Genomic DNA, 23,667 nt, shown 5'->3' with positions numbered 1-23,667 from the left:
GAATTGTTTTTATCTTCTCTTCCCCAGTAAGGCGCTGCTCGCCTCCTTCAAGCAATATCAGTTTTTAAAAAGCGCCCGGTTGCCAGATGTGGGTTGTGAAATTCCTGGAGATTTTGAGAGTGAAGCTTAGTGAGGGACAGATTTAGGAGAGGAGAGACCTTAACAGGGTATAATGCCAGAAAGCCCACCCTCTAAAGCAACCATTTTCTCCAGGGGGACTAATCTCTATCATCTGGAGATAACTGTAATTCCGGGAGATCGCCAGCCTCCACCTGGAGGTTGGCAAGCCTTCCCCTGATTGCTCCCCCACCATGCCTTCCGGCCGCCCCACCCTAAATCCCTTCGCCGCGATGCCTGTCGGGAGTCGTAGTTCTCCTCCTCTCCAGACGGGGCTAGAGTAGAAAGCCGGTGGGACTCGCTTTCCCAGCATGCCGCGCGGTGGCCTGGGCGTGTGCCGGAAGAGGTGGGGGATAGAGAGAGCGTGAGTGCGGGAGAGAGGGGCTCAGTGGGTTCGGGCCGCGCTCGGTGCCGCCGCCGCTGCCGCCATTAGCCGAGTGGGAGCTGCGAGGTGAGTGCCTCCGCGGCGCGCTTGGAGGCAGGCGCGGGGCGGGCGGAAGGACGGACGGAAGTGGCGAGGCGGGCCTCTGGGCCCTCCTGGCGGTGGCGGGCTCGGCCTGACCAGCGGGAGCGCGCCTGGGCGCTGTCCCCGTTCGCCGAAAGGCTTCCCTGAGGGCGAGGCCATGGGCGTGTCGGCGAGGCTGAAGCTGGGTCGTGCGGAGCGTTAGCTGCTCGCCTCCCATGCAGGTCTGACAGGACAGGCGATTCCCCTTTCTCACATTTCCCACTTTTTGTGTTCACGTGTGAACGGGTTACGCCCCTCGGGGTACACGCGAGCGTTCCATCCCTGGGTCCCCGCCGCGCCCGCGGATTATAGCGGGAGATCCTGACGTTTTGAAAAGGGTGATTGCACACGGGAGTCGACTTGCGTTAAAATTTCTTGCAGCCAGATTCAAACAGGAGGTGGAGGTTTTTTTCTTTTTTGGCGCCGTCTCGTGCATTCCGAAGCAGAGTCACTTCTCGCTGAGCCCGTTGAAGCCCAGTCGGGGCTTAGACTGGAGTGACTCTGCTTCGGATGGCGCTCTTTCCTTTTCAGAACTCAAAATGATCTCGAGCAATGGCTAAATACTTTGGTTTCGAAAGGAAAATACGCTAGAGAGGCATTGTAGCAACCAGCGGAGTTATTTTTGGATCATTGTGTAGAATATCCCCTTGAAAGTTATTAAACGAGACACACTGGATTGCACTGTTTAAGATTTAGCACAATTTTATTTCAGGATTGAGTTTCTAGAGCCACTTCATCTGACTTACATTTAAGGTGTCTCTGGATTCCCATCTGTGGAGGTTACTTTCTCCCCTCTGCGGTTTCTTAAGCTATCTTTCCAAAACTTTGGAGCAATAGCTTATATTCATGATTTCTGTGAAGAGCTGCCAGCTTATGCCCAGTTGTGTTTGATGGACCTTATTCCAAATTGAGCGGTGCAGCCTTAGTCTGGGGTTCTAAAAGGTCAAGAAGCACGTTGAAAAAAAATGCGTCTGCAATTGAATCAAAGAAATCAGGACCTGTGGTTCCTAAATGACTTTGTAAGTGTGTTGGAAAAGGATCTAGGAGACTCAGGTTTGAATTCCCGCTCTGCTCTGGAAGCTTACCTTGGGCCAGTCACCTAGGCAAGGCGGATTGAAAGCTTAGTAATTGGAAGAGAGACCTACACAGAAAACCAGGGTTCTTTTGCGGAGGTAGGGAATGGCAAACCACCTCTGTTAGTCTCTTGCCTTGAAAACACCAGCAGGGGTCACCATAAGTTGGTTACAACTTAACACACTTTCCACCAACACCAACCTACTTCACAAAATCATTGTGAGGATAAAATGGAGAAGGGGGGAATGTGATAATGCTCTTTGGGTTCCCATTAGGACAGGGTATAAATTAAGTACATATATAAATGTGTAAAAAAAACCATGTGGAAGTGGTAATCTGTTGTAGAGTTGAAACATTCTGTCCCTCCACCCCACCACTATTTTTGGTGTGATTGTCAATTATGTTATTAATGATGATCACTTCATTAGAAACTCTTGATGAAATTCTTCAAGGCTGAAAACACATCTTTTTTATACCTGAGGTGATGATAAACAGTTGACTGTGGTTTAATGGATAGTTTTGAAAACTCTGTGAGAAAGTATTCTGGTCTGGGTATTTGCATTAGGATCTTTCCTCTTAACAAATTAACCATCATAGTAAAAACGAACCATAGTAAGGTGATGAAACTTGCACAAGATACAAAAGTATCCAAACAAATAAGATTCTGGGTAGACTGATTAGTTAGTAAACAGCTGAAAATACGCCTGCAAAACTGAATGTTCATAAGTACCTTGTGCCATAAACTTAACATTGCTGTCCCTCTTCTGGGTACCAGTGTGTGTAAATGCTGAGGATTTTTTCCTTTGAGAAGGCAGGATGATGGTATATGAACATTCATATAGTAGTATTTACAGTTCAGAAGATGCACTCTAGGCTATTGAGGCACATATCAATTAGCTAAAAGACCACTATTTGAGGTAACAAATAGGAAATCAACTGTATTCATAGGAACCCACTTAATACTCCTTTCACATGGTTTGTGTCAACTCTTTCAGGAAAGTAACTAGCAGAACTAGAAGAGGTACCTCAAAGGGAAGCAGAACTCAGAACAGGAGAAAGCAAATGAATACTGTGTAAGAGGAAAGCAGTGGGTGTTTACATTTGAAGAGTGGTATATAAGATGTACGTTCAGCAGTTGTAGCCTAGAAACAAAGAAATGTCTGCTCCTTGACGAACCTTCTTGCCCATTTAATGTTTCATGTCCCTCTAGGTAAGAGCGATTGAGATGGGATTTTAATCAGACTGACCTTGTCACAAACAGCAACAGTGACAAAATCACAAGTAGACTTTTCCTCCTCGGATTGGAACCAGTTGGCTGTCCTAGCGGCTTCTCATTAGAGGTGTAATGTTGTTTTCCATACGTTATGCACAAAAACAAAGGTGGAAAAGTGAACACTTAACAAAGCTGTCCCCTTTGCCCACATTGGTGCCTCTACTATTTCACAAACCTTTATGATTTTTTTTTAAAATTAGTAAGATTTGGGTCCAGTAAGACCTTAGAGACCAACTAGATTTCTATGGTAAGAGTTTTCAAGAGTCAAAGTATTTTAAAAAAGAATTCTGGAAGCTGTGAGGCCTTTTGTGTTGCAGTTCATGCCTTTCCAGGTGAACTGTTGACCATTTTAAATCATTTTATTGCTTTGGTTAGGTAAGTGAAATTGACACAGAGAAGCAATCCAATCCCCCCCCCCCAATAGCTCCATGACTTTAGAGTTGTGAAGAATGAGCTTAAAAAGTTCATGGCTTTGCTGAGTGAGCCAGGAGATACTATGTAAATATCATATCCTTGACTCAATTTGAACAGTCATCAAAGCAAGAGTGTAACGGTGGATAGAACCTGAATTGAATCTGTAGTTGCATAAATGTGATGGTTATTGTTTATGTCACTTGTGTGGAAAACATGAGCGCTTTTTTCTACAGGCTGTGGAGTTTAGGGTCAAAGTCTCAGGTATGTCACTAGTTCAGTATGCCATTGATATTTCTTATAGTACTGCAACTCGAAGTAACATCACCATCAGTGGCCTTCCCTGCCGCATATACTTGGTACCTAAGGATTTCTTTCAGTGCTGGAATCTCCTCTGTAACTTCAACACATCCAGAAAACTGGATTTTCCAGAACTTACACTTGTCCTTGAAATTAATATTTTTTTATTATTCCATCTCCAGTACTGTATGAAGTTAATGGTTCAATATTGGTATTAAAACCAGTGGTGCTGTGCTTACCGTTAGATAAAGTGTGAAAGAGAGATTGAGGATTTTCTACTGGAAGGAACTATTGCTATTTCAGAAACTCACTGTCAGACTATGGAATCCCAGTTATCTAGAGTTCGTCTCCCCCCTTCTTCAAGAAGCACAAGGTCTCTTGGTTTCAAAAGGTTTATTGGAAGATTATGCTCAGGATACAGGGGTCCATGATCCAAGGACTTGAGGCCCTTGGCTGAACCTAAGCTTTGTTGAGAATGACACATAAAATGAAAGTAACAACACTTCAAACACCCCTTCCCAGCCTCCCCCCTTAGTCCTGTCTAGAAGGCCTGGGAAGGCGAGGACATCAAGGTCAGCCGGGCTGATAAGAATTCTTCGTTCCCATGGATATAGGCGGCCTAGGCAGCACCTGGGCCTGGAGGGAGAGAACTAAACAACTGCAGATTATAATAGGAGAACATGGTGTAGCTGTGGCTTGAGAACTGACATTCTGACACTCACCTTTGGCAAGTCAGAATCTCCTCCAAGTGATGAGTCACGGAAGTTTTACGGGGGGGAGGGGAATTGGGTTACAGATGTACAGCATGGCACAGCGGCAAGAATGTTAGACTTGTATCTGGGAGACCCAGGTTCACATCCCCACTCTGCCATGGAAGCTCACTGGGTGAGCTTGGGCCTGTCACTCAGTCTCCATCTAACCAACCCCTCAGGGTGGTGGTGAAGATAAAATAGATCAGGGGAGAACAACACTGTAAGCAGCTTTGGGTCCCCATTGGGGAGAAAAAGTGGTATCTAAATAGCTACAGTAAATATTCAAGAGGGCTTTTTGTACTGTAAGGAAGTGGTTTCAAAGAGGTGAATTAGTAAAGGAATGGGGACTATAGACTATACTACTATGTACTGTCTGTTTTTGTAAGTATGATCCTACTGCGTAGTTTCTGCATTGTTAATACCTAAGGTTTAGAATTGCTTGTGCTCTCAGCTCTGTATCAGAATTCTGCTTCTTTTCAGATCTCTGCAAATTTGCATTTACATACCCTATTGCTCTATTTATTGAACGTGCCTGCTGTTGATTTTTACTGGCTTACGCTATGTAATCTGCCTTGAGTCTCAGTGAGCAAGGTGGACTGTAAGTAATGTAAATAAATAAACAATATGTAAAAGCATAGGTATGTGTGGTCAGACAGGCTAATAAAATGCTGTGGCTAGTAACGTTCTGTGGAATTATTTGCAAGATGCAGATGAAATATAGCGCCACAAAAATGACATGCGTTGTCAGAATGGCTCAGTATTTCAACCGAGCCCTGAAACTGAGAGCAGCTGTGATCTTGACTGAAGTGGCTTTGTTTTGGGGAAAGGTAGCATGCTTCCAAGCCTTCTTATTTTAGCTACCAAGGATTTCCTGAACAATGGTGTACATTGTATAGAGCTTCATGGCTGACATTTTAGTTTGAGGACACATAGAGCTTGAGCGCTTCATGCCCATGTGGCACGGAACATGGCTCCCTGTGCTGCATACATTAGAAGAGGATGAACAGAATGCTGAAAAGAAAGAGGTGCTTACCTACTCTGCAAGGGCATGAAGTCTTGAGGATAAGTGCTGCCCAAAGGGGAATTATTAACAGTAGGACAAAAAGTCAATGATAATTGGAATAACACCCTTATCATCGTGGGAAAAGGGTAGCGGTGTGAATGCAACTGAAATACTGAACTCTGAGTTTATAAGTAAGTTTATAACACAGAAATGCCATGTTTAAAATCTGTATATCAGAGTCCACTTTATATGTACATTCTTTGGAGCCTGACACACTAGTGTGGCCTCCTGGTAAGAATCAGATCTGCCAAGATCCAATGTTCAGTGGGGCTTACTTAGCACTGCACTTCAAAGGGCTTAACAGCTTCCACATTGGGCAGCCTTCTTCTGGTGAAGATACCGAAGCAAAGGAGCTATGGTTTTAATCTGCAAGCTAATCAAATTGCCACTTTAGAGCTAGTTTTAAGGAACAAAGAAGCAGTAATAGAGGTGTTTTCTTTTAACTACTCGGGTTCAATTTATTTAGAACTGATACTTCTATTTAGAAACCTTTGGGCAAGTACCATTGGGTTAGCTACTCCTGTAACATGCTACCCCCCCCCCCCAATCAGTTAAACACTTTTCAAGCAGATGTGGAGCATCTGAGAACAGCTGTGTGCGCACCCTTGTTGCCCTGAATGGGTTCCTAGATGAAGTGATAAATTGGGAATGCCCCTTTATTTAAGAAGCAAATCTAATTGCTCTGCAAGCTTCATAGTACTGGTGACCTGCTTCTGTTATGAGCTTCAACCTGCCCCTAGGGAAGTTGCCTTTTTTTGTACTTTGGGTACCGTTCCAGAATCCTGTCCTGTTCAATATCTTCTCCCCCTCCCCAAAGTTTGTCTCTGTAGACTAATGTGGTTAACAGGTCCCACTTTCCTTCCGTTTCTTAAATTGAGGAAATCTGTGACATGGCTGGAAAAATCTTAGGCAGTTCATTGCTCAGGTTTCCGGAAACCAGATGCTGCCACCGCCAGATGAAATTTGAAATAGTTCTCTGCCATCATCCTGCGCAGCATTCAGAAAGAATAGTAATGTATTCAAAAACCCACAGATCCTTTCAGCCTTCTGAATAGACTATGTTTCCATGGCCGTGTTAATCCCAGATTAAAATGACCGCGCAAGTCAAGTTGTGTGTACTCGCTTTCAGAAAATGTTACGGCAGATTAGCTGCCTGCCTCGAGCTTTCTTTCAGTAGTCTCAGTTCTCTGCATTGTTGCTTCTGTAGTTTAGAAACATTTATTGCCACTAGAACTACCTAAATGCTTTCTGCATGTGCTTCGGGGATGCTTGACCCCTCCACGCGTACTTTTCTCTTGCTACTTGTGTGTACGGCTGTGATGTTTTTATAGTATCTATCTGTGCACACCTTTCTAACATGGTCTCTGGGGAAATAAGATTTTAGTTTTAATTTCATTTATTTTATAGTGTTCTGTGCAGACTGCTTTGCAAACTCCAAGTTGAGGGCAAGAGTACAGAGGGAAACTTCATTCAGTTAACCTGCATGTATTTAGGCCTAGTTTCAAAAGGGGACAAGGGCAGAGATGTAACATATCAGAACTTTTATAGTAATAAGCGAGGAGGTTGTTTTTCCCAGTTCCGATTGTCTCCCCACCAGGGGAAATTGAAATTTGTATCACATGTTATTGTACACAGAGCATATTGTGAACAAAATCAGGTGCATTTAAACAACGATCATATCCTTGAAAAAAATGGACTGTGTCTACATTATACACAGGAACCATCAATGTCTAATGCTGTAGATTGTCCTACATAAAAATGGTCATACTTTCATTTGGGACAATACATTGTCTTTAAACAGCATTCCACTCAGTCCCTAAAAAGAAAATATTTCATTGGAATTCTTATTCAAAGCTCCCTAAAATTTCAAATTTTTCTACTGGAAAAAAACCAATTCTAATGGGAAAAAATGGGCGTGTGGGAGGTGCGGGAATGTTCCAGGCCTTTATATCTCTGGACGAGAACAGAAAGTGTTCTAAGGGCTTCGTATAAGGTGGGATTTGATGACTTATTTAAAGGAATAGAAGAGGGTATATTGTTCTGAGAGGAAGCGCTAAGGGTATGCGTAGCAAGGAATAAAGATGATCTGTTGAGGGAGCAGGTGGTCTTCAGTTTTAATATTCAGATCTGGTAGGGCAATACGGGATCTTTAATGCTCCACTTACACCTTAATAAGGATTTTCGTTTTCTGTGTCCTCCGCAAGAAAAGATGGTTCATTCTCTCTCGAAAACTTTCATCTGGAAGCTTGCATTATAGTGAAATTCTTTGTCCTAATCTGGTTCACTTAAGTTATGTATCAATTTCAGTTTCCATCTCTTACTATCAAAGCAATACCCCCCCCACACACACACACATGAAGCTGCCTTATACTGAATCAGACCATCTCTCCATCAAAGTCAGTATTGTCTGCTCTGACTGGCAGCTGCTCTCTAGGGTCTCAGGGTCTTTTACCTCTCCTACTGCCCAGTCCTTTTTAACTGGAGATGCCTGGGACCTCCCATGCAAAGCAGAAGCTCTTCCACACTGAGCCACGGCTTCTCCTTGCTGAGTCACAACTTCTCTCTGAGATAACTGGGATTTCCCTCATCTTGTGTTTTTAGGGATCTGTTGCTGTCTCAAGCCACAGAGTGACTGCCGGTGTCGCTTCTGCTAATGTGAAGGCATTTCCCATCCCATTTGTTTGCACACCAAAGATCAACCTTGGAAAAGCGAACCACATACTCTTATGATCAGTCAACAGATTCTGATTTTAATACAGTCTTGTAAATACAGGAAACTCGCTGACCCCCCCCTGCTCCCTTTTATCCTTTCCCCCCACTTTGTTTTGCTATAATTAAGTAGGCAGGAGGTCATCTGCTTTGCAACTCAGAATCTAGAACTGAATCACTCTGGTTGCAAAGGAAGTTGGCTGAAGAGCTCTTAAGGAGCCCTGCAGAGGAATTTGGCTCCATTGGATATTACATTCTTCAGTGCCGTGGCATAAGGAGTACCTAAACACTTGATGTCTGTAAGCAAGCTGCATTTGGATGGTTTCCGCGTAGCCCATGCAAGCTGGAGACAGTTTTCTGCAGCTTCTGACAGGAGGGGGAAGGTTCTAGCTAACCGAAAACCTGGACATCCTCGTGAAAGGCCCGCCTATTACGATTGTGTTGTCACGGGATTCCATTGTCTGATCTGTCCATTTTCACTGCTTTTTTTAATTTATTTCAGTTGCTGGCTCCAGCAGAGGATTCAGAATGGGGGACAAGCCCATTTGGGAGCAGATTGGTTCTAGCTTTGTACAGCATTACTACCAGTTATTCGATACAGACAGGACTCAATTAGGAGCAATATATGTAAGTAGTTCTTGGGATGGGATTCCTTTGGTTATTTTGAATGGTTGCTTGCTGATTTTTTTTTAAAAAACAACAACAACTCATCAGCACTTCTGTTTCATTGGGAAAGAATGAAAGTGACCAGTTTAGTAAGCCCCTAAACAATGCTTTGTTTTGGAAGGAAGCCAAATAAACTCCCTCCCATTGATTGCCCTGTTAGCTGCAATAGTTGGCAGTGCAAATAAGATGGAGTGTGCCCCCTAATATCTGTAGGGCTTCTGCATACAATTTTCTTGTGCAGCGACAGCATCAGCAAGCCTGCGTTTTCTACAAGACTGAGCCTGTTTTCTCTACACCAGTTTGGTGTAGTAGTTAAGAGTGTGAGACTCTATTCTGGAGAACCGGATTTGATTCCCCACTCCTCCACTTGAAGGCAGTTGGGTGACGTGGGTCAGTCACAGCTTCTAGGAGCTCTCTCAGCCCCTCCCACCTCACTGGGAGTTTTTTTTTTGGGGGGGGTAATAATGACATACTTTGTAAACTGCTCTGAGTGGGTGTTAAGTTGTCCTGAAGGGCTGTATATAAATAAAATATTATTATTATGTTATTACATGGATCTTCATGGCATTGGTTACCCTTATTCTGATGAGAAGGAGCCCAGATAGCTCTGGTAGTATTACAAACATGTGGTAACTATTCTACTTAAAGCATTTTTTCGGCAGGGAAACCCACAAACTGTGCCAAGAAAAACAGATTGGTGTCTTGAAAAACTTGCACATTAACAGTAATGCATGTTGTTTCATTCATAAGAATTAGGTTTTGTTTTTTTTGAGAATGAAAGCTAAGATGTTGAATTTTTCAAGAATTTTGTACTGGGTGCTGTTGGGTTGTGAAGAGAGCCTGGCGTGCTCTGTTGCAGTAGTAGTGATCTAATCACTCTATTGGATGGAGCATGTTTCGGAAAATGAAGGTCATAATAAATGGCCTGTTTTCCCAGACAGGTTTTGGCCATCTTTCTAAAGAAATTTAAATGCTTTTCTGCCTTGGGGATAATTACAGAATGAATATCTGTGAAGTCTCTACAGTACTAAACAAAAGTGATGAGCTAGCACAGTGCACGTTATAAATTTTACAAATACTACTTTTTCTTTTTTAAGACTTTTCTCTTACCTATTTGACTCTGGGCAGATAGCATTGCCGTACTTGTCAACAAACATGGGGAGGATTAAAATGCCCTTCCATCTTTTGAACTCTTGTAGGTAGAAGCTTTATGCCTCTGACACTTGGGAGTTCCAGATTAAGAAGTTCAAGGGAACTGAGTATGCTTAGAAACTGCCTATGTCTGTTAGAATGCAGAAGGGTTTGCATTTTTTCTATGTGTCTGTTTGTATCACATTGAATATGGCAGATAGAAGACATTAGGGAGGGTTTTTAGGACTAGTGCCTCTGGCTTATGCAGATTTTTCCCTAGAGAAGAGTTTTAGCTGTTTGGCTTAAAGCTGTGGTTCTACACCTGTGGTTATGGTCAGGGCTTTTTTCTGGGAAAAGAGGTGGTGGAACTCAGTGGGTTGCCCTTGGAGAAAATGGTCACATGGCTGGTGGCCCCGCCCCCTGATCTCCAGACAGAGGGGAGTTTAGATTGCCCTCTGCGCCGCCCTCTGTCTGGAGATCAGGGGGCGGGGCCACCGGCCATATGACCATTTTCAAGAGGTTCCGGAACTCAATTCCACCATGTTCCTGCTGAAAAAAAGCCCTGGTTATGGTATAGAGGTGCATCACAAGGCTTAAACTCTTGAGTCACAAGAACTCTGGGTCCCCTGAGCCTCCCATGGGTGGAAGAGAGGGCAGAGCTGCCCCCATTATCTTCTCCACTCCTCCTGTCCCAGGTGGTGCCACTCATTCCCAAGGGATCAGATTGCTTTCAGCCATCTATGGTCCACTGCCAATGGCCAGTCTAAGCCAAGACCCTGCTTGTGGTGGTGCCAGGTTGCCACTGGCACGAGAGCTGATAGGCATCATCTGTGCCTGTTGCCTCCAAGACTCACGCCAGTTTAAGCTGAGACCTAGCTTCCGTAGCAGCTGCTGAAAAGATGAAGTAAATCTTACAAGTGGGTGCCACTTCAACAAGTTTAGAACCAGTGACCTAAAGCATTTATATTTTGCCCCAGGAAGCGCTACCAATTAAGCCACACAGCTGTGTGTGGAATAAAGGGAAGTGTGTTAACAGACTGCCCGAGGTGTGAGCATCCCAAAGTGCAGAGAGCTAGGCAGCACTTCTACTTTAACTTCACAGTAACTTCCAGGAGAAGTTTAAAAATGGTGCCCTGTCCGCAAAAGATTTGATTCCTGTTGAAATGTGTTGGAGATGGCTAAGCTTATTAAGTATTTCCCATGAAGATAAAAGACTTCCTGATACTACTTGCTACATTCCACTCACAGCAGGGCATCTGATGCTACATCAGTAAATTCTTTAAGTAGCAGCTGGTGTAGGGATTGTAAATAATATAAAACTCTGGAAATGCCAGGCTAAGAGGTGAACTGCAGCTGCTTAGAACAATTGGCGCGTCTTTTCTGTTGGTGTAGAATGACAGTTGACATCATTCTGTGTTGTTAAAATGTTGTGGGAAAGAAGGAGTTCAACAGCTGTCTTTTAGAAAGCCCTTATGGTGTTGAGCACTTTAGGAAAACCAGTGGAGTCGCTGTATTCAGGGTGATGGCTGACTGATCTTTTGGCGAATCAATTATATTATGGACTTTCAGCCCCTTCCTGGTTCTCTGTTTTGGTGTCTCATTCCCAGTAAGTGTAAGACTAAAATTTGCTGTGTAATTGAAGTAGCTTTCTTTTTTAATGTGGGCAAGGTGTATACCATGTTTGACAACAGGTATATATTTTGACTAGCTGCAACCATCTTAACACCAGCATGGCTCAGTTAAGAGGCCTCAAGCATGGAGTTTGCATTTACTTGAAGAATACTATTTATTGTGTTATATTTGTCGTAAACCGCCCAGAAATGAAATAAAGAATAATAATGGGTAGAGTTGCAGTGAAATTGACAGAACCATGATATAGCAAGAGGTCTGACTCCTGTGCTCATGATGGTGAATTCTCGTTCCTTCCCGTCTAAAGGACTCAGGTGACCTAGTTTTTGTGTTAGTTCTAGGAGGCCAGAGAAGGCCAAGAAGCCCTAGGCTGTAAAATGCAGGGACATTCTTCATCTTCTGGAAGATGGTATGGAGCTAGGCATGCAACAGTTAAAGAAAAGTCGTCATGTTATAGTTGGTAAAGGCTAGAGGGAAGCATTATACTTGCAGGATTCCAGCAGGCTAGGAGGAATTAAATCTCCGAAACAGTCGCCGTTTCTCTAAGCGCTCCCAACACAATTCATTCTTGCTTCTCAGCCAATTTGCATTCGTGTGGACGACTGTAGTCTGACCGTCGTGACCACTGCCCTTTTTGTGTAAAGGACGTCTTCCTTTCCCAAGCAGACTGTGACCACGTATCTCTTTCATTGTTACAGATAGACGCCTCATGCCTTACGTGGGAAGGACAACAATTTCAGGGCAAAGCAGCTATTGTTGAAAAACTCTCAGTAAGTGTCTGTAGCATCAATATCTCTGCCACTGTGTTTCTTTTCACCCCGGGAATTGATTGCAACTCCATGCCGAATTTCTAGTTTTGCTTCGCTTTTGGTATTTCTGGGAAGCTGGTTGGGGCAAATCCATTTTACAAGGTGTGCTGCGTTGGTTGCGTGGCTGAAAGGACGTCTAGCCATTTGAAGAATATTTACCAAGAGGAAAGTCCTTTTTTTAAATGAATGGGCCTTACACTCGGTTTACATCCACATTGTGACTGAGCAGTGCATGGTATCTTGCAGTGTCGAATTCAGTTTGGGGGAATGGTCCCTCATGGCTAGAATACTTTGCACATGGCAGTTTAAACAAGTGATGAATCAACAGATAATCAGATGGGTTTTAGGGACTTACATTCCCAGAGTTCATCACAACATGTTTTCTAAAGTGGGTTGTTTGATAGTCCATTCCGGTGTTTAATCTGAGTTTACCTTCCGGCAGTTGAATAACATTATTTCTTGCCTGGAGCAAATATCCCCCCCCCCCAGTTTTTCAAAAGATAAAAGTGTATTCGCCCACCCCCCAACATAACCGGACCTCAGTAGAAAAAGTAAACCAGGTTTTCTAAAGGGACGTGCGTGCACTTTACCTACTAGCTTCTTACCTGCAAAAGAATGCTGCGGAATGATGCGTCCCAGTGACCGAGTCTGTTTTCCCCCTTCCCCCATTACAGAGCCTTCCTTTTCAGAAAATACAACACAGCATCACAGCACAAGACCATCAGCCCACACCCGACAGCTGTATACTCAGTATGGTAGTTGGACAGCTTAAGGTAAATGTTTCCTTGACTTCTGGGTCCCATGTGTTGCTGTTTGGGCCCCACTGTATCCTGGGGACAGGTGGTGCTGTCGCCGCAAGCGGTGTCTACTTTTGTGTCATATCGGTTGTGTGGTCAGGGAACAGCCAAACACTGGCGAAGAGGAGAAGTCACTTTTCCTGCTCAGACAGGTTCTTGCCAGTCTGCTCCTGCAAGTTGGGCACCTTTGAAGAAGAGGCATTTGGAAGGATTACTCGAAGTTTATAGTGCATCTGGAGAGACTGAATGGGAGGATCCTCACGCCTTGGGGTGGGGGGGGGGAGCCATCAAGGCTCCAATAAATGACTGGCCCTCCCTGCCAAGGAGGAGCTAAATTCAAACCTCTGCAAGGCCAAGTTTAGAGTGGCTTGTTATTTTGTCCTCTCCTGCTAGAAGAAACATAGCTGTGATGTGGCAGGGCTGTAAGACTCTTCTCAGAAGTCTTGGGCCCCTTGTTTGAAAGCAAATGGTCTGGCAGAGCTCCACTCAGAACTTTAGGGGAAGCCATGTTATTTCTGTCACCTGCTGTTATGGCACTGGAGGCACACACTTGGGAGTTGGGGGTAGCCGTTTGCACCTTCTCTCGCCCTGTGTGATCCAGCCTCAGGGTTAGCACGGTGGCTGCAGAATGCTAGAAACCTAGCATTGCTGTGAGAGTTGCAAAATCTGCTTTATTGTCTCCAGTGAGGAGCAGAAGTTGCATGTAAAATGAACTGGAGAATCTTCTCCGGTGTGCCTTTCCCTCTTTTACTGGGTGCGGTGTTTCTTTCTGCAGAGAAGATAGCTTAGGGAAGCGAGTGCCCAGTTACTAAAGAAGATTGTGGATTCCCGAGCATGCATGGAGCAAGAGACCTAATAGTACTATCGATCCGAACCAGCCTGACTACTAGGCAAACCTAAGTGAATGCTTGGGGTGCCAGATTTTGAGGGGCATCGAAAAGACGGGAAGAGCCCTCTCTGTTGGCTTGAAGGGAAGCTTAACGGTAACTGGTTCTTGCAGGGTCAGTCTTGGTTAGAACTTGTCTAGGAAGTCCAGGATCACTATGCAGAGGCAGGCAATGGCAACACCGTCTCTGTTAGTCTCTTGCCTTGAAAACCCCAGCAGGCGTCACAGTAAGTTGGCTGCAACTGGATGACATTTTCCACCACTCCCAGAATCTCTGTGTCTGTTGATTCTAGCCTTCTGTAGCTGCCATGATGGAATGCAGAAGGCTTTGGGAAACCTTGTTTTTATCTGTGCGTTGTTCCAGTAAATAAAACTTTCGTTCCAGACTTCCCTCTTTTCTTGCTATTAAAGCGGGGGGTGTGCCAAAATCATAAGTTCACCTAGGGTGACAAAAACCCTGGGGCCGGCCCTGCTGCAGACAGGGACTGGAACAGTACCATCTCAGCAGAAAAAGTAATATACTGCTTTTCAGCACAAATGTTTTCGAAAAAGGTTTTACATAGCAAGGTGAAACAAAACTATATAAGTGAACACTAAAAAGGACCAAATAAGTATACTGTCTCTGAATGGAGCCTGATAGAGGCAGATAGACACACAAGCTAAAAAACTAAATACCAAAACATTGACCATTTTTGGCAATGCTCCAGGACTTCTTAATGAAGGAAGGATGACTTGCAGCTGGCACTTCTCCTCCTCCTGGTGGTCTCTGCGATGTATATTTTCTTAGCACCATTCAGCTCTGGTGCATAAGAGTAAGAGGGAGCAAAATGCTCACCTGTCCTCCTTGTCAAACATCTGTCTTGCACACCTCTGCAAGCAATCTTGGGCATAACTGAGAAGGATGGGGTGAGAACTGCTGCTGCCTCGAGCATCTCTGGATTCAAGAGCTTCCTGTCCTTTCCGCACTCTGCCCTGTCCAGACAACCATCAGTGCTGCACCACTGGTGGTTTGGTTGAGTATTTGTCGCAGTGCCAGGCCGGTCTTGTTTGCCAGATCAGGACACGTGTAGGTTAAACTCAGCCTATCTAAGCTGCCTTCAAAGACAGACACCCTTTCCCCCTAGTAAATGTAAGGCTGGCTTTTCAGAACTTCATTTTTCATCTTGGAGCCAAGTGATAGGCAGAAAAAAAAATTCAGAGGGCTCATAACTCAGTGGTGGCATATTGTTGCATACAGACGGTCCCCATGTTCAGTCAGCAACATGTACGTTTAGACGGATCATGGACCAAAGGTTTGGTAAAGACTCTTAATTGGAGCTTTTGGAGAGCTGCTTTCATTGGACTAAACAGTACTGGATTAGATGGATTTAAGATTAAGCTTCACGTAAGAATGAAATTCGAAACTTCCCAAACGCAGCAATCAGGATTTGAGGGCGACCTGGGTGACAGGTGGCTTATTTGTAAACTACTGTAAGGCTTATCCTCCGGAAACAAGGATAATACAAGATCCACTTGTTAGAAAAATCCTCCAATAAAACCATTAACACAATAAAAACAGAGTTTTGCAGCTAGGCAATAAATGCGAGGACCAGTAATTTATTTATTTATTCATTCATTTAAAACATTTCTATCTGCTTTTCCACCCAAGGCAGTGAATATCAAGGCATTTAAAATGTATATATAAAGATTTTAACAATGCAGTCGAAACAAACAGACTTTCAAACACAACCAGAGAGGAGGGCAAGTGAGAGTTTATTGGGAGTATGCCAAAAGAAAGAGAAAAATTGTCATCCTCTGGCAGAAGACAATAACGATGAAAGATGGACAGATCTCCCTGAGGAGGGAGTTCCAAATTAATGAACAAAATGCTGCACTGTGACATTTTAGTTAGTTCTTACTATCTCCTTGCAGTGATTCTCCTCTAAAATTAAACTCCTAAGAGGTGCCTGTGCATGTGGCTAAGGATGCGTGCGGAAGTGTCCAGACTTTGCATACACACAGTGGAGCCCTCGCATAACAGAAGTCGGCAAGGGCTGTGGCATTCTGTGACTTCAGTTCATATCTACTGAGTAATGGTTTCCTCTCCTGTTATGCTCAGGCAGATGATGACCAAATTCTAGGTTTCCATCAGACCTTTTTGTTGAAAAGCTTACAAGGTGTCTGGGTGTGCACCAACGAAGTCTTCAGACTAGCACTCCACAATGTTTAGCTTCTGGCTGCCTCCTACCTCTCATCTTCGCAGTACTCACTGAGTAAGAAACTCCCTGCTTGCTCCTGTTACCCTAGTCGGTCTTGCTGTCCGATCAGCATGGGCGTGGCTTGTGTGTTACTGAAGCAGGGTTGCTGAATGAGAGCCCAGCTTGCATTAGGATTGTGGCTTCTGAAATGAGCGGAGGGCCTCTTATCTTTGGAAGCAGCGGCTGCAGAATTCATTCAGCGGAGCTGCGCATCCATCTGTCTTTCTCTGCTGCAGCATTCAGTTGCTTGCTTAACTTACCTTGGACTTAGCATTGTGTAGAAATCTGAGAAGTTCTGTGCATGTTGAGCATTTGTGTCCTCTGTGTTTGAAACTGTCTGATCTGAAGGCTGTTTTCAGTAGGTGTGTCTGCAATTGTTATGTGAGTTCAAGGAGCTGTACCTGGGCCAGGGGCAGGTTAGATGCAGACCGTGGGGTGCATGGTGTGTACTGAGTATCTCAAGGGGGAAGACACCTCCCTGCTCCAAGAAGCTTGCCTTTTAAGTGAAGTACACACCAATACAAGGAAGTGTGCCAACACAGCTATTATTATTATTGCAGCACAAGTAAATTATACAATCAATATAAACACAACAGTTTCGATTCCATTCAATTCAATGTGGCTGCAAACTTGTTCCAATAGACTGAGAGAGTCAAGTCCCATATATTAACGGAGCCTCTTTATCACAGGCTGCAAACGGCACCGTTTGCAGCCTGTGATAAAGAGGCTCCGTTAATATATGGGACTTGACTCTCTCAGTCTATTGGAACAAGTTTGCAGCCACATTGAATTGAATGGAATCGAAACTGTTGTGTTTATATTGATTGTATAATTTACTTGTGCTGCAATAATAATAATAGCTGTGTTGGCACACTTCCTTGTATTGGTGTGTACTTAACTATTGTGGAAGTGTAATCTTCTCCCTTTGTTTTGGTTGCCTTTTAAGTGAGGCAACAAGGGAGCGGATAAACAAGGTGTGACTGTAGGCAAATGCATTGGCACCAACCTGGGCCTTGGCTTCGGATGAGTATGAGAACAAGGAGAGTAAGCCAAAGGCTGCACGTAAAGGGGCCTTTCGGAGTCTAAAGCATGCATCGTTGGCTACTGTTACCTCGATGTAGTTGCTAATCATCGGAGAGAAGAACTAAGGTTATGTGAAATTCCTTGCTTGTGTGTAAGAGCTTTGCTTTTTAGGAACCATTTTTGTATTGCCTCCTCCACAGATCAGTGAATTCTTGCGGCATTCTGATTTGTTTCATCCGCTGAGAAGAGAGGACTCCTATACACTATGCATGCATTTATCTGCCAGTGCGGCATAGGGGTTAGAGTCTCAGTCTAGGATCTGGGAGGCCCAGGTTTGACTCCCGGCTCTGCTGTGGAAGCTTGTTGGGTGACCTTGGGTCAGTCGCATGCTCTCAGCCAAATCGATTTCACAGAGTTGTTGTGAGGTTAAAATGGAGAGGAGAACTATGGAAGCCATTTTTGGTCCCCATTGGGAAGAAAGGTGGGATGTATGGGAAGAAAATAAATGTGTGTGTGTCTGGGACATGGACAGACTTGCAGCAGGATTGTGTTTTAGAGCGCATGTCCGGCTTCTTATTGGCCTTTGCAGAGGTTCCTTAGGATCAGTGCAGGAACTCTCCCCATTTAGGATACAGTTAGATTTGACTGTGGAGATAGCTTCAGGCGGGTAGCCTGGTCTGGTCTGTAGTAGAAGAGCAAGATTCGGGTCCAGGAGAACCTTAAAGACCAACTCGATTTCCAGGGTAGGAGCCTTCGAGAGTCACGGCTCCCTTCATTAGAAGCGAGCTGTGATTCTCAAAAGCTGGAAATCTAGTTGGTATTTGACTATGAGTAATCCAAAAGCTTTCTGAATATCTGACCATAGTTTGCCCCCTATTCCTTTTCATAGACACGGAGTATCCAAATGCCAGGCATGCCAGGTTCATTTATCAATGACCCTTTCTGATTGCATGAGAAACATCTATGGAAGTTGAACTTGTAGGGCTGTACATGTGTGTTCTCTCCTCTGGGATGAACATGGTGGTAATTCAGAGACAGTTTACTTAAGTCATCTTCTTTGTCTAGCTGGGTCATAAATTATAAATGCTTTATCTTCCAGACTTGCTGTACCAAATTTTGATGTAATCTAGTTGGGAAAAGGCGTTGGACCTATTCTTGATAGCCTGCCTTATTCTAAAGAAAGATGTTGGCAGTTCTGGTAGAGAGACATCATTTTTTCCCCTATAGACAGCAGCTTCCTTTGCCTTCATGGCCCATCCTTTTGTGCCTTCTTCTCTGTTTTGTGCATTTAGTGTGTGAGCAGATCTGTTTCAAAAGGTTACAAGTGGGGCTTGTGGGGAAAAACAATTCTCATCTTGTAATTCATCCGTGTTGGGAAGGAGCCTTCCGGATTCTGCAAGTGACCGTTAAACCTAAATCTGTTTGGCACTAACTCAAGTGCATATTCTTGGCCAAACCCAGGGCTGCTTCCTTAGATGGCTCTTAAGGTGTTGTCTCCCAAATCTCACTCTTGTGAATGCAATGAAAACTGATAGCAATCCTGGATCATCTCCTAGTCTCTAGCGCAGAAGTTTACCTCTGGACCATGGAGAGCCATATTTTCAATTCCCATCATCCCAAAGAGCTCTGTGACTTCTGCGTGCCCTGCGCACCACCACAAACATGCACAAACAATATATAATATAACCCCTTTCATTACCAGAGTACCACTGAACACCTAGAGATATCTTTCCCCACTGCTGGGAGAGTTTTTAATGGGTTGGCCTTCAACAGCAGAATGCACCATTCCTCTACATTACTCAGCTGCATATGTTGACCCGTACATCTGCAGAACCTTGATATAACCACCATGGGCAAGTTGTGTTGTGTTTTTAAAAGTAAAACAGTTTTATCTTGGGCCTCATAGTAATGATGAAATTATTCTGATTTCTAAAGAGGTTGTCCAGTTTCCTGGAACCCGGGGCAGATGCCATATAGAACAGAGCTCAGAAGAACCACGTGTGGTTCCTGAGCCACGGAGTGAGTATCACTAATGAGTGCTACCGAGGCTATCCTGTAATTCTGCATCAGTATTTTAGAAGGCATGCCAGGACCCCAGCTGTTGTTGCTGAAGGGTGAGATACGCTTGACAGGGTTAGCAGATGTTTCCTTGCTAGAATATATTTACTGGGGCAGAGAGGTTCTAAAGCTTCTTTCTTTCTCTTTACAGGCCGATGAAGATCCTATTATGGGATTCCACCAGATATTTCTATTAAAGAACTTCAATGATGCTTGGGTTTGCACCAATGACATGTTCAGGCTAGCATTGCACAACTTTGGTTGAGACGGCATCCCCGAGGCACCTGCCCTTTTTCTTTTCTCCTCCTTACAGATATTAATCACACTTACGGAACATTCCAAATATCATACACAAACCTGCAACGCCACGGCGAGTGAGCGAGCGAGATCTCTGCGGTGTGCCCTTCTGAACAGTTTTATGTTGTGTCACTAGAAGAGTTCCTTGTGCATGATGTTTGGAAGTTTAGACTTAGCTGCATTTGACAAGGGAAATGTGTATCTTGCCAGCATGCCTCGGGAAGCATCCGTAACGCAAAAGGTTGTGTTTCTGTACTGACAAGTTTCTCTAAATAACCCAAAGAAACAAAAAAAAGGAAGGGAGAGAAAAGAACAGCAGCCTGAATGCAGCTCAGATTTTGGTTTTTTTTTTTTTTGTTCAGATGTTTCAGTGCTACATTATACAATAAACCATGACATTTTCCTAACAGTTTAAATTGTTGGATTTTTCAGTCTGTAATTATAGAGTTTCCTATCTTGGCTGGACTAATGTTTTTGCAGCTCTTAAAGCCTCCACAGCTGTGTTGTGCTACTTTTTGCCATTGTTTAAAGTCTTAAATCGTATTAATTGTTGAAGAATTACCTCCAGATATCTGGAAAAAAGGACACAGTTCCTCTTCCTGAAACTATCCGTACTCAGATTCATGTTGTTTTGTGCAAATTAGACAATGACACTGAACCTCAAGCATTTTCTTCAGTCTTTTATACAGAACTAGATGAAGGACCGTGCATAAAAGTGACAGAGTCGGGAACATGTACTACTAAGCTGGGTGACTTTGGGTCAGTCACAGCTTCTCGGAGCTCTCTCAGCCCCACCCACTTCATAGGGTTATTGTCATGAGGATAATAATAACACAACTTTGTAAACTGCTCTGAGTGGGCATTAAATTGTCCTGAAGGGCGGAATATAAATCAAATATTGTTGCTCGTTTATTTCTTCTTGGCATTCAAGTGCTGGGTTGGCATAAAACTCGGCTGCTTGAACTGTTGTAGTTTTTTTCCTCTCCAGGGCCTTTGTTTGAAAATAAGTTGTAACAAACCCAGGACAGAGGTCACAACATCTGTGTCCTTCCCTGTGATTTAGTCCAAATACTAGCCTGCTAACTCTTTTTACTGCAGCAGCAGATGTTTTTCAATAGGATAAATAGTGCCATACTTACAAAATACTTAGAAAAACTGTTTAGATGAGTGCATTTTCCCCTGAAGAGCTGATTCTCTGGGAGCAACATATGCAGCTTTCTGGGTGACGGGCGGTGAAAAGACAGGTTTTTAAAATGGAAAAGTTCCAGCTTCCAGCACCTAATGTAAGCTAAGCAATCCCTCAGCCTCATGGCAGTCAGAGCCTGTATTCTGAACTTAAATGGAGTCATTTTCAAGCTGTGCCAAGCTCTTGTGCTGATGCTTGAGCAGCAAGAAATGGGTATGCCATTTTTAACTAAGAAAAGGCATCCAATAGGCTGGGTTTCCTAATCAAATCTGCTTTGCCTGCCATCCAGAAATGGCAGCAGACTGTCAGAATCAATAAGCAAAGGAAGCTTGAGCCACCCTGAGACCCGAATTTTTGCATACAGGCATCTTTCTAAAGCTTCTGAAATTTCTGTACTTTCTTCCTTCCAATCTCACTGAGTCTTCATACCTGCTGGATTCTTTATAGAGCACCTGTGTTCCCATCTGGAAGAGATCGAGAGGGTTACCGCTATTTTGGAAAGCCAGCGTTTGGGGGGAAATACAACTTAGGTTTTCAAATCCTTGAAAAATAGAGCTGTGTTTCATTGCTGTTGCTGCTTCATGGCAAGTGCTTTCATAACAGCCATTTATATAAACGTGCTTGGGCAAACAGCCATACCTTGGTGCATTCGTATAGCTTTACTCTGAGAAGTCCCAGCTATGTCAATGGAACTTCCCAAGTTTGCATTGGATTGCTTTGGAAAGAGGGTGATGAGAAAAAAAGAGCTTGCCCTTCCTAAGTCGGAGGGAAAAGTTTTTCATGCACTTGATAGATTGCAGATGGTCTTCTCTTATCCAGCACAACTGAAGAAAGGTTGTGTGTGTGTGTGTGGGGGGGTGTTCCTCCCATCCTACCAAGTTTTGAATTGGATGTTATGTTGGCCTTAATGAGAACAGTGTTAATAGCTATGGGCAAACAAAATGTCTTACCAAAAATCATGAACTCCTTGATAGGGAGCATAGCTGTCAACTAAGCATAACACAGCCTTTTTTGTTTTTTGTGCCTTCCAGCGCTAAATCAATAGGTATTTTTTATTTCCCCATTAAAGACTGCAGATGGAGATAATTCATGTAGCCAAGCTGAGACAAAGAACTTGATCAGCCCAACTTGAAGGTTATAGTTTCAGGTGGGTAGCCATGTTGGTCTGTAGAAGAGCAAGATTCAGGTCCAGTAGCTCCTTAAAGACCAACTAGATTTCCAGGGTATGAGCTTTGAGAGTCAGAAGGGAGCTTCGACTTTCAAAGTAACACTATAATACTCCCTTTGATGGGATCTTTTGACTCTCAAAAGCTCATACCCTGGAAATCTAGTTGGTCTTTAAGGTGCTGCTAGACCTGAATCTATCTAGAAGAAGTTGCTCTTTTTCTTTTCTGATTTCAACCTTCCCTGTTTCAACTGTGACTGTCCTTGCCTTTAATCAGTTAGGCTCATTTCTGGGTTATGAACAGTATGTTGCAATAATACTTGAGTAATTAACACCGTAATACTCAGTAATCATGTAAGTATCCCATGTTGAACATGTGAGCCTGCGGTTGTGGCAATTTGCAAGGACTTCAGGAACAACATGCTGCTGAATTAAGCGGATTTAAGCCAAGATGGACCATTGAAGTTTAGAGGTGCTTTGTGTGTTAAGAAATGTCACTGTTGCAGTCTGCTTCTATGTATGTACAAATGCAAAAGAGCTATTGTGTTTAGGAGTCTCTTCCTATAATATAGCCATGCCAAGAGGAAGATGGAGACAAATCGTTGGGTCTTTGCTGTGCCTAGAAACATGAGAGAAGCAGAGACCCTGAATGTACGACGTGTATATAAAGCTGCCCTTGATCCAGTAGTTTACCCTGAAAGGCAGCAGCTTTCTCAGAGGTCTCAGGCTGGAGGTCTTTTCAAAGTTTGCTACCTGAGATCATTGTAACTGGAGATGCTGGAAACCGAGCAATGGGTGCAAGCAGAGTGTATTCTGTGTTTCACTTCCCCGTGCGGTAGCATGGCATTTGAATCTGACAAATACCAGACCCGCCCTCCCAAGGACGATCAATGGAGGACGTTAAACAAGTAATGAAGAAACTGTATGTATAATTGTATGGGAAGAGTGTGTGTTCATGTTCCTTGCTGTGCCACAGTCTTCCCTTTCTGCCCTGAAGGATGAGGGTTGGTTATGATTACGGTTGTGAAAAACAACGAACAACCCTTACTTCACAGTTGTCAGACCAGCTGCTGTTGGGGTAAGAGCATGCATGTTTTCCTGTAGAGTTGTGGCTATTACTGTAGATCAGTAGCAGAATGCATACTTGCCATGCAGAAGGGTCTCAGGTTTGATTTGTGTATTGTGTATTGAAGACTAGCAAGGGCTGGAAAACATCTTTCTGGGTTTCACCTTTGAGAGCTACCATTAGAGTGGAAAAAACAGATGGGCTGATTTGGTATAAAGTTTCATAAATGTTCACTGTTCCGTTTCTGGACTTAGGATCCACCTTTCTCTTATACTGGCAGCAACATCTGATCCACTGAAGGGTGCACCCAGGAAATGATGTAACAGAAATGCAGGAGGCAGGAGTAGAATCTCACAAGGCCAAAGCCAGGACGGGCAAGCCAAGAGAACTTGGGATAAGAAACACAAAAGTACCAGAAGATGTGGTGAGGAACAAGCCAATGGGTGGAGAAACGCACTGTTAAATTACCTCTCCTTGTCATTCCGCTGCTTTTCTTAGATCCTAGTGACATGC

The 23,667-nt window shown here is 43.8% G+C and overlaps 1 protein-coding gene across 1 annotated transcript; it reads left to right on the top strand.

Annotated features, from left to right (window-relative positions):
• The first annotated feature begins 470 nt into the window (after positions 1 to 470).
• NUTF2 (nuclear transport factor 2) lies at positions 471 to 20,144 on the top strand. Its single transcript, XM_055000507.1, has 5 exons — positions 471 to 568; positions 8,707 to 8,831; positions 12,329 to 12,400; positions 13,114 to 13,212; positions 19,592 to 20,144. Exons 2-5 carry the CDS (start codon positions 8,733 to 8,735, stop codon positions 19,703 to 19,705), a joined length of 384 nt encoding a protein of 127 aa, XP_054856482.1. The 5' UTR covers positions 471 to 568; positions 8,707 to 8,732; the 3' UTR covers positions 19,706 to 20,144.
• Positions 20,145 to 23,667: the final 3,523 nt, after the last annotated feature.

This window comes from Eublepharis macularius, chromosome 16 (genome assembly GCF_028583425.1).
Source record: "Eublepharis macularius isolate TG4126 chromosome 16, MPM_Emac_v1.0, whole genome shotgun sequence".
NCBI classification, from domain to species: domain Eukaryota; kingdom Metazoa; phylum Chordata; class Lepidosauria; order Squamata; family Eublepharidae; genus Eublepharis; species Eublepharis macularius.
Note: the sequence above shows the minus strand (reverse complement) of the source record. Positions and strands in the feature narration are given on the sequence as shown.